At 44.2% G+C, this 12,763-nt stretch overlaps 1 protein-coding gene across 1 annotated transcript in view; it reads right to left on the minus strand.

The window, feature by feature from the left end:
• LOC124795860 (protein nervous wreck) overlaps positions 1-12,763 on the minus strand; it is a 737,145-nt gene that overhangs the window by 202,116 nt on the left and 522,266 nt on the right. The window contains exon 7 of the mRNA XM_047259941.1: positions 2,875-2,938. Coding sequence (XP_047115897.1) covers positions 2,875-2,938 — 64 coding nt within the window. The remainder of the gene's footprint in view (positions 1-2,874; positions 2,939-12,763) is intronic.

A 12,763-nucleotide genomic window follows, 5' to 3' on the forward strand; every position in this document is an offset into this window, starting at 1 on the left:
TGACATAGGTACATCCCAGGCCAGTTGAATTTTTCACATTTTGTTTCCTTTCGGAAATGCAAGAGGTGGCAGAGCTAGGTGGGAAACGCTGTATTCATGATATTTGCTTCCTACGGAAAGATATTAGAAAGCATACAAAGAAGACCTTTTATTTTGCACCATTCGATGGAGTTTAGTATTACATTGAAATAAGTTTTTTAGATCTCGTTTCGTATTGAAATAAACACTGTACTGACAACAACAGAAATGGAGAAGAATATTGAGTCAAAATATCCACGGGTGTGCTGCCGGTCTACAGTGTCCAACGGGCACAATATTTCGGCGATCATACATGTCGCCATCATCAGGTGAACTGACGGACTGAGCTCCTGTGAACGTGCCGGCACGGAGATCCGTACGCTATGGCTGCTCAGAGGGAACTGGGTTCGGTCGCGGCGGCGGCTGATTTAAATACCCTCCGCCCGCGGCGCGCTCCCTCCGCCGTCCGCGCCCCGCGCCACGGTCGCGCGGTGGAACAGATTCCCTCTGAGCAGCCATAGCGTACGGATCTCCGTGCCGGCACGTTCACAGGAGCTCAGTCCGTCAGTTCACCTGATGATGGCGACATGTATGATCGCCGAAATATTGTGCCCGTTGGACACTGTAGACCGGCAGCACACCCGTGGATATTTTGACTGTCAAATACGCCGGGAGAAACTCAAGGATCACAATATTGAGTCAGTTACTGAATACGAAAAAAGTTTGGTTCAACAATGGATTCCACAAGAAGAAGAGATGTTCACAGAGGAGATCGTTTCGCAAGGTATCCCGTGAGGAATGGTCAATATTCATAAATAAGACAGGATCTATCATTCGAGGAGAAAAATTAGAGTAAACAACTGCTCTAAAATAGATACCTTAAGATCTATGAGCACTTCTTCATCTTCGCTGCTGTGAAACGTAGCTCTTCTTTTCGGTCATCAGTCTTCTGATGGGTTTGATGAGGGTCGTCACGAATTCCTCTCCTGTGACAACCTCTTCATCTCAGAGTAGCACTTCCAACCTACGTCCTCAATTATTTGCTGGATGTATTCCAGTCTCTGTCTTCCCCTGCAGTTTTTTGTCCTCTACAGCTGCCTCTAGTACCATGGAAGTCATTCCCTCATGTCTTAGTAGATGTCCCATCATTCTGTCACTTCGCCTTATCAGTGTTTTCCACATACTCCTTTCCTCTCCGATTCTGCTCAGAACCTCCGCATTCCTTACCTTATCAGTCCACTTCATTTTCAACATTCGTCTTTAGTACCATATCTCAAATGCTTCGATTCTCTTCAGTTCCGGTTTCTCCACAGTCCATGTTTCACTACCATACAACGCTGTACTCCAGACGTACATTCTCAGAAATTTCTTCATCAAATTAAGGCCTATATTTCATACTAATAGACTTCTTTTGGCCAGGAATGCCATTTTTGCTATTGCTAGTCTGATTTTGGTGGCATCCTTGGTTATTGTACTGCGTAGGCAGCAGAATTCCTTAATGTCATCAATTTCGTCACCATCAATCCTGATGTTAAGTTCCTCACTGTTCTCATTTCTGCTACATCTCATTACTTTCGTCTTTCGTCGATTTACTCTCAGTCCATATTCTGTGCTGATTACATCGTTCATTCCATTCAGCAGATCATATAATTCTTCTTCATTTTCACTCAGGTTAGCAATGTCATTAGCGAATCGTATCATTTATATTGAATTTTAATTCCACTCTGGAACCTTTCTTTTATTTCCATCGCTGCTTCTTCGATGTACAGATTGAACACCAGTGGCGAAAGACGACTTCCCTGTCTTACACCCTTTTTAATCCGAGCACTTCGTTCTTGGTCGTCTACTCTTATTATTCCCTCTTGGCTCTTGTACGTATTCTATATTACCCGTCTCTCCCTGTAACTTACCCCTGTTTCTCTCAGAATTTCGAACATTTTGCACCATTTTATATTGTCGAATGCTTTTTCCAGATCGACAAATCCTATGAACGTGTCTTGCTTTTTCTTTAGCCTTGCTTCCATTATCAACCGCAATGTCAGAATTGCTTCTCGCGCGCCTTTACCTCTTCTAAAGCCAGACTGATCGTCATCTAGCACATCCTCAGTTTTCTGTTGCATTCTGTTGTATATTATTCTTGTCAGTAACTTGGATGCATGAACTGTTAAGCTGATTGTGCAATAATTCTCGCACTTGTCAACTCTTGCAGTCTTCGGAATTGTGTGGATGAGCCGGCCGGAGTGGCCGAGCGGTTCTAGGCGCTACAGTCTGGAACCGCGCGACCGCTACGGTCGCAAGTTCGAATCCTGCCTCGGGCATGGATGTGTGTGATGTCCTTAGGTTAGTTAGGTTTAAGTAGTTCTAAGTTCTAGGGGACTGATGACCTCAGATGTTAAGTCCCATAGTGCTCAGAGCCATTTGAACCATTTGTGTGGATGATATTTTTCCTAAAGTCAGATGGTATGTCGTCGGACTCATACATTCTGCACACCAGTGTGAACAGTCTTTTGTTGCCACTTCCTCCGCTCTTCTAATGAACAAATACTCATAGCTCTTAAGGTATGCATTTTAGAGGCAATGTTTACTAGACATCTTGTTCTTGTTTTGGCCCATTCTACATCCTAGCAAAATATGGAAAGCAAAGAGTTTCCAGCAGTAGAGTCTGGTGTTATAGTACCGAAGATGAAGAAGGCTAATTGCTCTTAACATAGGCATTTTAGAGCCCATACTTACTACCCCCTATTTTATTCGGATAATCGTTGAGTATTGTTCTCCTGGGACACTATATTTTTAGTCATTATGTGAATGATATGAAACCCCTCAAATATGAATTTTTCTGAGGGAAGCATCACTTACCTTTGCACTGTTCTTCTGAAGTGATGTAATTGACTGGAAGAACGAACCCTTCTTTTTCTTTAACCTGGAACATACAAAAATGTGCAATAAGAACTCACATAAAAATAACTCTGGCTAGTATGGCACTACTAATTTTTTCTATGAAGCTCCTACGTAGAGACAAAAAAAATAAGTTACACACTTCGTCCCACGCGAAGACCATTGTACAGCAACGGTGGCACATTGTTAGAAAAGAGTACATGTTCCGGGTTTCCTGCTGATACAGTTTGTAACATAACACAGTGCCCACATAAAAATTTTTCCTGCTTTTTCAACTATGTACATTTAAATGAAGTGCATAAATATGTTGTGTATATTATTATGATGTATATACGTTTTAATAATTTCCTGCGTGAAAAATAACCAATTAAAGAGAATGTAAAGAACTGTAGTATACGCACCAGCCAAGACAGGAAATATAGTAATGTAAACCAAAGAGGTTATTGTTACTGTCATACTGTCACTGGGCGCAGGAGCGAGGCGCAGTCGGTCATTGTCGTCAGTTGGTAAGGAGAATCGGTTAGCAGCGAGTGAACGGGTCGGACGCAAAGGAGGAATTCTGCTGCGAGAGGGCGTAAGACTTGTTACACTGCAAGATCCCACGTACAGTATGGCCAGGCATAATGTGGAGAAGTAATTGGTCACAGCGCAAAGCATCGAGAATAACCGGCAGTATTTAAGAAGAGCGCTGGTGGCCCAAAGATAGTCGTGGTGAAGAGCCTATGTCCGTACATTGTCGATGTGTAATGGACATCGCCGAGCCGAACGCACAGCTGTTAGTTCCGAGCAGATTATCATTTAGAATTGTAAAAGGCTTGCCAGTGTTAGTTGCGAATCGTTTAATAACAATTAAGAGGCGTGTTTTTTTAAAGTAAGTACCGTTTTGAAATTTAAAAAAGACGTGCTGCGATATCTCAATAACTTTATTTTTACATGAAAGCCTGTACCTTACTCTACTTTTCTTCACAATTTCCGTCAATTTCCTCCTCATAGAAGTCTGCCGCCTGACTTGCTACCACTGTTTTGACTTCGTCATCGTCTTGAAGACGCTGACCGCCCGGGTGTTTCTTCAAGTGCAGGAACAGATGGCAGTCACTGGGCGCAAGATCGGGACTGTACGGAGGATGATCTAAGAGTTTCCCATCGAAAAGATGTGATGAGATCTTTGGTGCTTAAGAAATCATCACCGTCGCTGTGGTACCGCTCAAGGAAAGTCAATGCCCTGTCTAAACGTTTGGTTTTGTGCACATCCGTCAGCATTTTCGGTACCCAACGTGCGCACCATTTTCGGTAATTCAAGTGCTCAGTCACAATGCCATACAAAACACTACGAGAAACATTAGGAAAGTCATCCCGCAAGGAGGAAATCGTAAAGCGTCTGTTTTCTCTCACCTTTTTGTCCACTTCCTGCACCAAACTTTCATTAACGACCGAAGGACGCCCACTACGTTACTCATCATGCACATTTATGCGGCCATCTTTAAATGCTCTCACCCACTATCTTACCATTCCATCACTCATAAAATTTTCTCCGTAAACTGCACAGATCTCTCGATCGCGCCGGCCGGAGTGGCCGAGCGGTTCTAGGAGCTACAGTCTGGAACCGCGAGACCGCTGCGGTCGCAGGTTCGAATCCTGCCTGGGGCGTGGATGTGTGTGATGTCCTTAGGTTAGTTAGGTTTAATTAGTTCTAAGTTCTATGGGACTGATGACCTCAGCAGTTGGGTCCCATAGTGCTCAGAGCCATTTTTGAATATCGATCGCTTTTAGGCCTTTAGCACCAAGAAATCTTATAACAGCCCGTACTTCACAGTCGGCGGGACTCGCGATTATCGGAGGCATCTTAAACATTCAATACACAACGTAAACAAGGAAGAATCAGACTGTAATGGCGTCAGTGCATAGATTAAGGTACAGGCTTTCATGTAAATATAACGTTATTGAGATATCTTAGTACGTCTTTTTTAAATTTCAAAATGGTACTTACTTAAAAAACACGCCTCGTACTTTAGTAACTTTTGTGTGTTGAGGTGTGTAATCCTCAGTAATAACTGACGATCCTATCCATAATTAACCCAGTGTTTGGTTAATGAACTGAAAGTAAATGATAAGAAGAATGAAGTTTATCGAATTGATTAATAGTTTAAATGAAAGTGAACAAAAAAGTCAGTTTTTTTATTTGCTATTTAAGTGCTCATTATTGACAGTTTGAGAAAGCAATATACAGTAGTTAACAATATTTCATGTTCAGACAATTTTGTGTGAGAAGCAATTTATGTAACAAAAAGTTAGTTTTTGGACTTGCACTTAACAGTGCTGATTATTGACAAGTAATATGACAAAGCAGTATATTTAACAATATTTCATGTTCAGACAATTTTATATGAGAATTAATTTAAGTAACAATAAGTCAAAGTAGTAAACTCCATAATCATTTTAAAAACCAGTTGTTATTGTAGAACAGTCAACTCAAACAGTAAAATTATTCTTTTCGAAATGTTTACCTTTTGCAAAACAGTTCAATAGCAGTTAACATTACAGTGAGAAATGCAGTTCAGTTGTTACGCAATTGGTAGTGCAAAGAACTAGTAATTAATTTCATGAAGAAGTTGCAAGTTTGCTTGAGCCGTGTTGCGGCTCGCGTTGGTGCTTTGTAGGTTTCCACCCTCTGTTGGAGGCCAGACCGTATCGTTTAGTTGGCATGGTTGGGATTGTTTCTCTTCTTCTTGTGTTGACTGGCGCCACTACGTTTCGCAAGCGTTGCCTGTCAGCTAATGGCAGCAGCGGCGGTTATCGATATGTAGTTACGGTTGCCCTACCTTTGGGGCGACGTCGTTGTTTTTCCGGGTCGTCTTGAGTGTGGAGTCAGTTGGGGACTCAGGAGGGGCCAGGTCGGCGCAGTGCGTCAACACGCCGGGACCGCTGGCGCCGCGCATGGACTGCCGGGTCTAAGGGCTGTTGTCACGAGGGTGCACGACACCGTCGTAAACCGGATCCTGCAGGCTTTAAGAAGACTACACTTGAATTCAAGTAGAGAAACCCCCACTATTGTGATGCCCCGCGATTTTCCAGTGACTTGGGTCTTGTTGCTGTTCGTAGTGTCGCCGAGGCGAAGTGCAGCGAGTGGATTGCTTGGGGAAGATGGAGGTGATTAGCTTTCCTCGACTTCTTATTACTGTTTACTGCGTTCAGCTTGTTACAATTTGTTAAGCTCTTTCTCTGCCTCGTGATGACTGGGTGTTGTGTGATGTCCTTAGGTTAGTTAGGTTTAAGTAGTTCTAAGTTCTAGGTGACTGATGACCATAGATGTTAAGTCCCATAGTGCTCAGAGCCATTTGAACCATTTGTTAAGCTCAACCAGCGGTATTTTTCCTGCCTGGTGGCCGCTATCGCCCCAGTTACCTGTCCCAGAGGTTCGTAACGGCAGTGTAGGTTTCCTCGCCTTGCCGTTACTGTCCGATAAGGCGTGTAGTTGACAGCTTTCTTGATTGTAGACCGGTTGGTGATTTTTCTACTCTGGTTATAGTGATTCCTTTCTCGTTCCGTGCACTCTAAACACAGTATTCTCGGGGCGGCCGGCCGGAGTGGCCGTGCGGTTCTGGGCGCTACAGTCTCGAGCCGAGCGACCGCTACGGTCGCAGGTTCGAATCCTGCCTCGGGCATGGATGTGTGTGATGTCCTTAGGTTAGTTAGGTTTAATTAGTTCTAAGTTCTAGGCGACTGATGACCTCAGCAGTTGAGTCGCATAGTGCTCAGAGCCATTTGAACCATTCTCGGGGCATAGTGCAGACCGCCGGTTCCGGCTTTGGCATATTGTTTCATTTGGTTTGTCGGACGTCGGGTAGCTTCAGCAAGTTATCATTAGTCATTCGTTAGGCTGCCACTAGTCTGAGTTACCATCTTGTGAAGTGAATGCAACCCTTTCCTGCCTATCTCATCGCTCGGAAAAGTGTTTGTTCTCAGAGGTCGGTTCCTGGAGCACCATCTGTGACTGGTCCTTGTGTTTTAAAATTGTATTATTTATTATAATACCTTGTAATGCCTATATTAAACGTTATGTATGCCTAGTTAATAGTTTTGGTTGCCTTCTGGAATAAATCTAGCAGTGTAAGGGTTGTGTTACAAGGTTTACCATCATTTTATTTCACCCGTATGGAGATCAGTTGCTTGTTTTCTTTTTTTTTTTTTAATAACCTTGCTTTTGTTTTTGCTGTTTTACAGCAGGTTTCTACATTTTTTTATATAACTGCCGTTCCTGTCGTGTAAGGCTTTCAGCTATAATTGTGGTTAGTTGGCTTAAAATTCTAATTTTCTACTGTTACTTTTTTTTAGCAGTAAGGCTTAAAACCTTATTTACTGCCATGTCTGGCGTCTGATGCCTTGTGGATACTTACCTGTAACATTTTAATATTTGAAAGTTGTAAGTTGCAGCCAGTTCTTAAAAATCTTAATTTATTGCCATTCTTGGCGTATAAGGCCTTCAGCCGTGATCACAGTTACTTGTTTTTAAAACATTATCTGTTGTATCTGTATTTTACGGTGATTTGCTTAAATTGTGACGCACTGAAAACACTATTATTTTACACAGTTGTTCATTCCTTCAGTAATAAAGTGTGGTTTTTTTAATATATTGTTGAGTCTGGAATTACTGGTTTAAATTAAATGTGTGTAATTGTAAAAGGCAACCAATAGTAACTGTCTACGGCTCCGTCCACAATCGTAACCGAATCCTGTCTTTCCCTGACTACCAGGTTTCATTGCTTTTGTCCATGACTTAAGTTTTTCTAAGTGATCATTATGTTTTGATAATGGGGCGAGTCAGTGCCTTTGCGAGTGTCCACGCCTGCCAACATGCTACAATAATAAAGTAATTTATTTCGAAGTCGAGAGTTTTAAATAATTTCGCTCACACTAATTGTGCTGGCTAACGTTTATTTACAGTACTTTTCAAACAGAGTCAAAATTAATTCATAATTTTGGACCAAAATTTCACTAGTCAGTTTCCGTATTATTTTTTATATTTTTTATTTCTGCCGATCGTTATTGCGCGAAGTAAATTGCACAACAGCGATCACGTTATGACAGCACCTGACTTCTTCTGGGTAATACTTTTACTTGGGATTCGATCCTGTAACCCAAAATATTATCAAACCATTAGCAACATGGTAATTGTTTAATTAGTCATCCACCCGGAGAGGAACGAAAATGAAACTTCCTGGTAGATTTGTGTGCCGGACCGAGACTCTAACTCGGGACCTGTGCCTTTCGCGGGCAAGTGCTCTACCAACCGAGCTACCCAAGCACGACTCACGCCCCGTCCTCACAACTTTACTTCCGCCAGTACCTCGTCTCCTACCTTCTAAACTGTGAGGACGGGGCGTGAGACGTGCTTGGGTAGCTCAGTTGGTAGAGCACTTGCCCGCGAAAGGCAAAGGTCCCGAGTTCGAGTCTGGGTCGGGCACACAGTTTTAATCTGCCAGGAAGTTTCATATCAGCGCACACTCCGCTGCAGAGTGGAAATCTCATTCAGGAACGAAAATGCTGAAAGTTCTGCTGCGGTACGGATGACAAGTGGATCACAGTGCGCTGATGAAAAGGCGCCACAACTGGAATCATACTCCCAAGCAGAAGTACAGGGGACAGTACGTTTCATGTGGACAAAACTTGCAAATAGCACGAAGTTTTAAGCATGAAATTCTGACAATGTATGGACCAAATGCAATGTCGCGTACAGTCGTACTGAAATGGTACTAACAATTTGACCAAAGCCGCATAGACGTGGGTGATGCTTATCGGGAAATCTAGATCCTGCACCAAGAAATTTCCACCATTCCGGCAAGCTGAAAGAACATCTTGGGGCAAGGTATTTTATAACTAAGAGGACGTTGACACAGTAGTTCTTGAATGGCTCAGTGACGAAATACACTCCTGGAAATTGAAATAGGAACACCGTGAATTCATTGTCCCAGGAAGGGGAAACTTTATTGACACATTCCTGGGGTCAGATACATCACATGATCACACTGACAGAACCACAGGCACATAGACACAGGCAACAGAGCATGCACAATGTCGGCACTAGTACAGTGTATATCCACCTTTCGCAGCAATGCAGGCTGCTATTATCCCATGGAGACGATCGTAGAGATGCTGGATGTAGTCCTGTGGAACGGCTTGCCATGCCATTTCCACCTGGCGCCTCAGTTGGACCAGCGTTCGTGCTGGACGTGCAGACCGCGTGAGACGACGCTTCATCCAGTCCCAAACATGCTCAATGGGGGACAGATCCGGAGATCTTGCTGGCCAGGGTAGTTGACTTACACCTTCTAGAGCACGTTGGGTGGCACGGGATACATGAGGACGTGCATTGTCCTGTTGGAACAGCAAGTTCCCTTGCCGGTCTAGGAATGGTAGAACGATGGGTTCGATGACGGTTTGGATGTACCGTGCACTATTCAGTGTCCCCTCGACGATCACCAGTGGTGTACGGCCAGTGTAGGAGATCGCTCCCCACACCATGATGCCGGGTGTTGGCCCTGTGTGCCTCGGTCGTATGCAGTCCTGATTGTGGCGCTCACCTGCACGGCGCCAAACACGCATACGACCATCATTGGCACCAAGGCAGAAGCGACTCTCATCGCTGAAGACGACACGTCTCCATTCGTCCCTCCATTCACGCCTGTCGCGACACCACTGGAGGCGGGCTGCACGATGTTGGGGCGTGAGCGGAAGACGGCCTAACGGTGTGCGGGACCGAAGCCCAGCTTCATGGAGATGGTTGCGAATGGTCCTCGCCGATACCCCAGGAGCAACAGTGTCCCTAATTTGCTGGGAAGTGGCGGTGCGGTCCCCTACGGCACTGCGTAGGATCCTACGGTCTTGGCGTGCATCCGTGCGTCGCTGCGGTCCGGTCCCAGGTCGACGGGCACGTGCACCTTCCGCCGACCACTGGCGACAACATCGATGTACTGTGGAGACCTCACGCCCCACGTGTTGAGCAATTCGGCGGTACGTCCACCCGGCCTCCCGCATGCCCACTATACGCCCTCGCTCAAAGTCCGTCAACTGCACATACGGTTCACGTCCACGCTGTCGCGGCATGCTACCAGTGTTAAAGACTGCGATGGAGCTCCGTATGCCACGGCAAACTGGCTGACACTGACGGCGGCGGTGCACAAATGCTGCGCAGCTAGCGCCATTCGACGGCCAACACCGCGGTTCCTGGTGTGTCCGCTGTGCCGTGCGTGTGATCATTGCTTGTACAGCCCTCTCGCAGTGTCCGGAGCAAGTATGGTGGGTCTGACACACCGGTGTCAATGTGTTCTTTTTTTCATTTCCAGGAGTGTAGCTTATTGGTAGAAGGTTCCGACCGTTCCTATTCAGAGACTTAGTGACATACTGGAAAACAGTGTCGTGTATCTGTGTCATTTTGATGTGTAAAGTGCCATTCACGTTACTTGAAATGCCGTAATAATATAATTTACTTTCTGAAGTACCGCCGCACGTGCCACATCGTAGGATGTAACGAAAAGTTTCGTTATTGCTAAGTTATTACCGAAGTCACTATGTTGGTACAGAAGCCGTAACTACTAGTGGAACACCATTATTATTTACTGCGCGTTGTTAATTTCAGGTAAATGAATCAGGAGTGACGTAGATTTGTCTAGAGGAGTCATAACTTGTTTCGATCTTTAATGAGGCTTTATCTATAGTGATTTTACTTAGTTGAAACAGATCAACAAGTTTGTCGTTACTCCAATTTCAACGATCAGCCTTTCAGCAAGGCGTAGGTATTAGACTGAAAGCGACACTCTTCCAGGGTACAAGAATAAGAACTAGTTTATGATTCCTGCCTCCATGCTGGTGTTATACAGAGGGACGTTGAGTGTTTGTAAACGGTTTACAGGTTCCGTGGAGAAATCTTGAGTTTCACTCCTCAGTCTCCGAGTCTATCTGATACCTTTAATTACTTTTGAGTTTCAATTTACAACGTGGATGAGGAGTGTGTGGACAAAAAGTAAACAGGGCAAAAAACGGCTAATAGTTAATTAATACCCAGTGCACCAGAAATGTCTTATTTTGAAAGTAGTTTACAACATCTAATCTAAGACACCTATACATATAAATGCTATGGACAATTCACTCAAAACTTATCGGAAATTGCCTATAATAATGCTAGTCGATGAAATCTAGAAACAGACAAGTCACGCTTGGATGTATAAAGATTGCATTATAATAGGTGAAGAATTGTGGAAATTGCCGTTATTCAGCAGTGGATGCAAAGCCGATCTGATTATGCTTATGGCAAACACTCAGTGATTAGTCGGTTATGACATTGGACAAATAAGGACAATCACAGCAAATACTGAGTGGAACCATCAGTCAGCAGGTAGTGAACATCCGACCGTGTGGGAGTGATGAAATCGTTTTTCAGTTTATATCTTTTAACTTATAAAAATCATCATATTCATATGTATGTATGTTCCACAGACCCTCCTAAACCAATGGATCTATTTCAACCAAACTTCGTACACATTTCAGTTACTATGACGAAAAAAACACTGTGGTTGTAAACACATTTCAGTTACTATGCAGGGAAAATCACTGTGGGTGTAAAGAATACCTACACCCTGCGTGGGTGGGGCGGGGTGAAAAATGGGCTGATACGGAAACATAATCCAGAAAAGTCTGCAGTAATTTCAACCATTTTTTTATGTATGACTCAAATTTGTATAGAATTGCAGTGGAAGTATCATACCCCTCCCACACTAAGGGCTGGGCTGGAGTTGACTAGATATGACATGTAAAAATCTGTATATCTATGTTTTATAGAAACGGTATGTATTTATGTTACACATCTCCTCCCAAACCACCTGATCGACAATTAACCAAATATCACTTATTGTCTAGAAGGAAGCACTGTGAGGGTAAGAAGCACCTACTTCCCATGGGACAGAGGTGCCATTGAAAATGGGGAGAGGGGGAAGGAGATGAACAGAGAGTGGGGAGCAGGCGGAGATGGGCAGAGGGGAGGGAGGGATGGACAGAGGGAAGGTGAGGACGAGACGAACAGAGAGAGGGTGAAGAAGAAAAGAGAGAGGGAGGGGAGATGGACAGATAGAGGACAAAGAAGAGAGTTGGAGACGGAGGGAAGAGATTGACAGGGAGAGGAGGGAAGAGGGGATGGACAGAGAAAAGGTGGAAGTGAAGATAGGCAGTTGGAGGAGGTGGGGATTGACAGAGAGAGGGGGAGCGATGATGAGGAGGGAAGAGAGGGTTGTGTAGGTGCAGGTGGAAGATGGATAGGGGTAGTGAGCAGGCAAAAAAGGAAGAGGGTGTGAGGAGGCAGGTTAAAGAGGGAGAAGGTGTAAGGTGAAAGAGGTCAAGTGTATGAGGAGGCCAGTGGAAGAGGGGTGGGTTGTGATTACGCAACTGAAAAGGTTCACAGTGTGAGGAGGCAGCTGGATGAGGGACAGCGTGTGAGGAGGCAGGTAGAAAATGTACAGCAGGTGGTTAAGGTGAGAGAGAAATAGAAGGGAAAAAGTAAATTAGGGGAGAATTCAGATATATATGTGTCTGTGAAAAATATTTGGTATATGTGTTTACGGGAGAAGCCGTGGTAAAAAGCTAATAATCGATAACGACCGATATTTGTATGGAATTCACATATTTTAGAAATTCTCGACTCACTGGTGAGAACCCTAGGATGCGAGGTGGGGGTGGAAAGACGTCATATCAGCATATCTCTTTACCACCTGAAGGAATTTCAACTAAACACAGCAAACACATAACTTACTGCTTGGAAAAATTACTGTGACAGTAAGACATCCCAAGTAGCCCTAAGGGCGAG

This window comes from Schistocerca piceifrons, chromosome 4 (genome assembly GCF_021461385.2).
Source record: "Schistocerca piceifrons isolate TAMUIC-IGC-003096 chromosome 4, iqSchPice1.1, whole genome shotgun sequence".
In the NCBI taxonomy this organism is placed as follows: Eukaryota; Metazoa; Arthropoda; class Insecta; order Orthoptera; family Acrididae; genus Schistocerca; species Schistocerca piceifrons.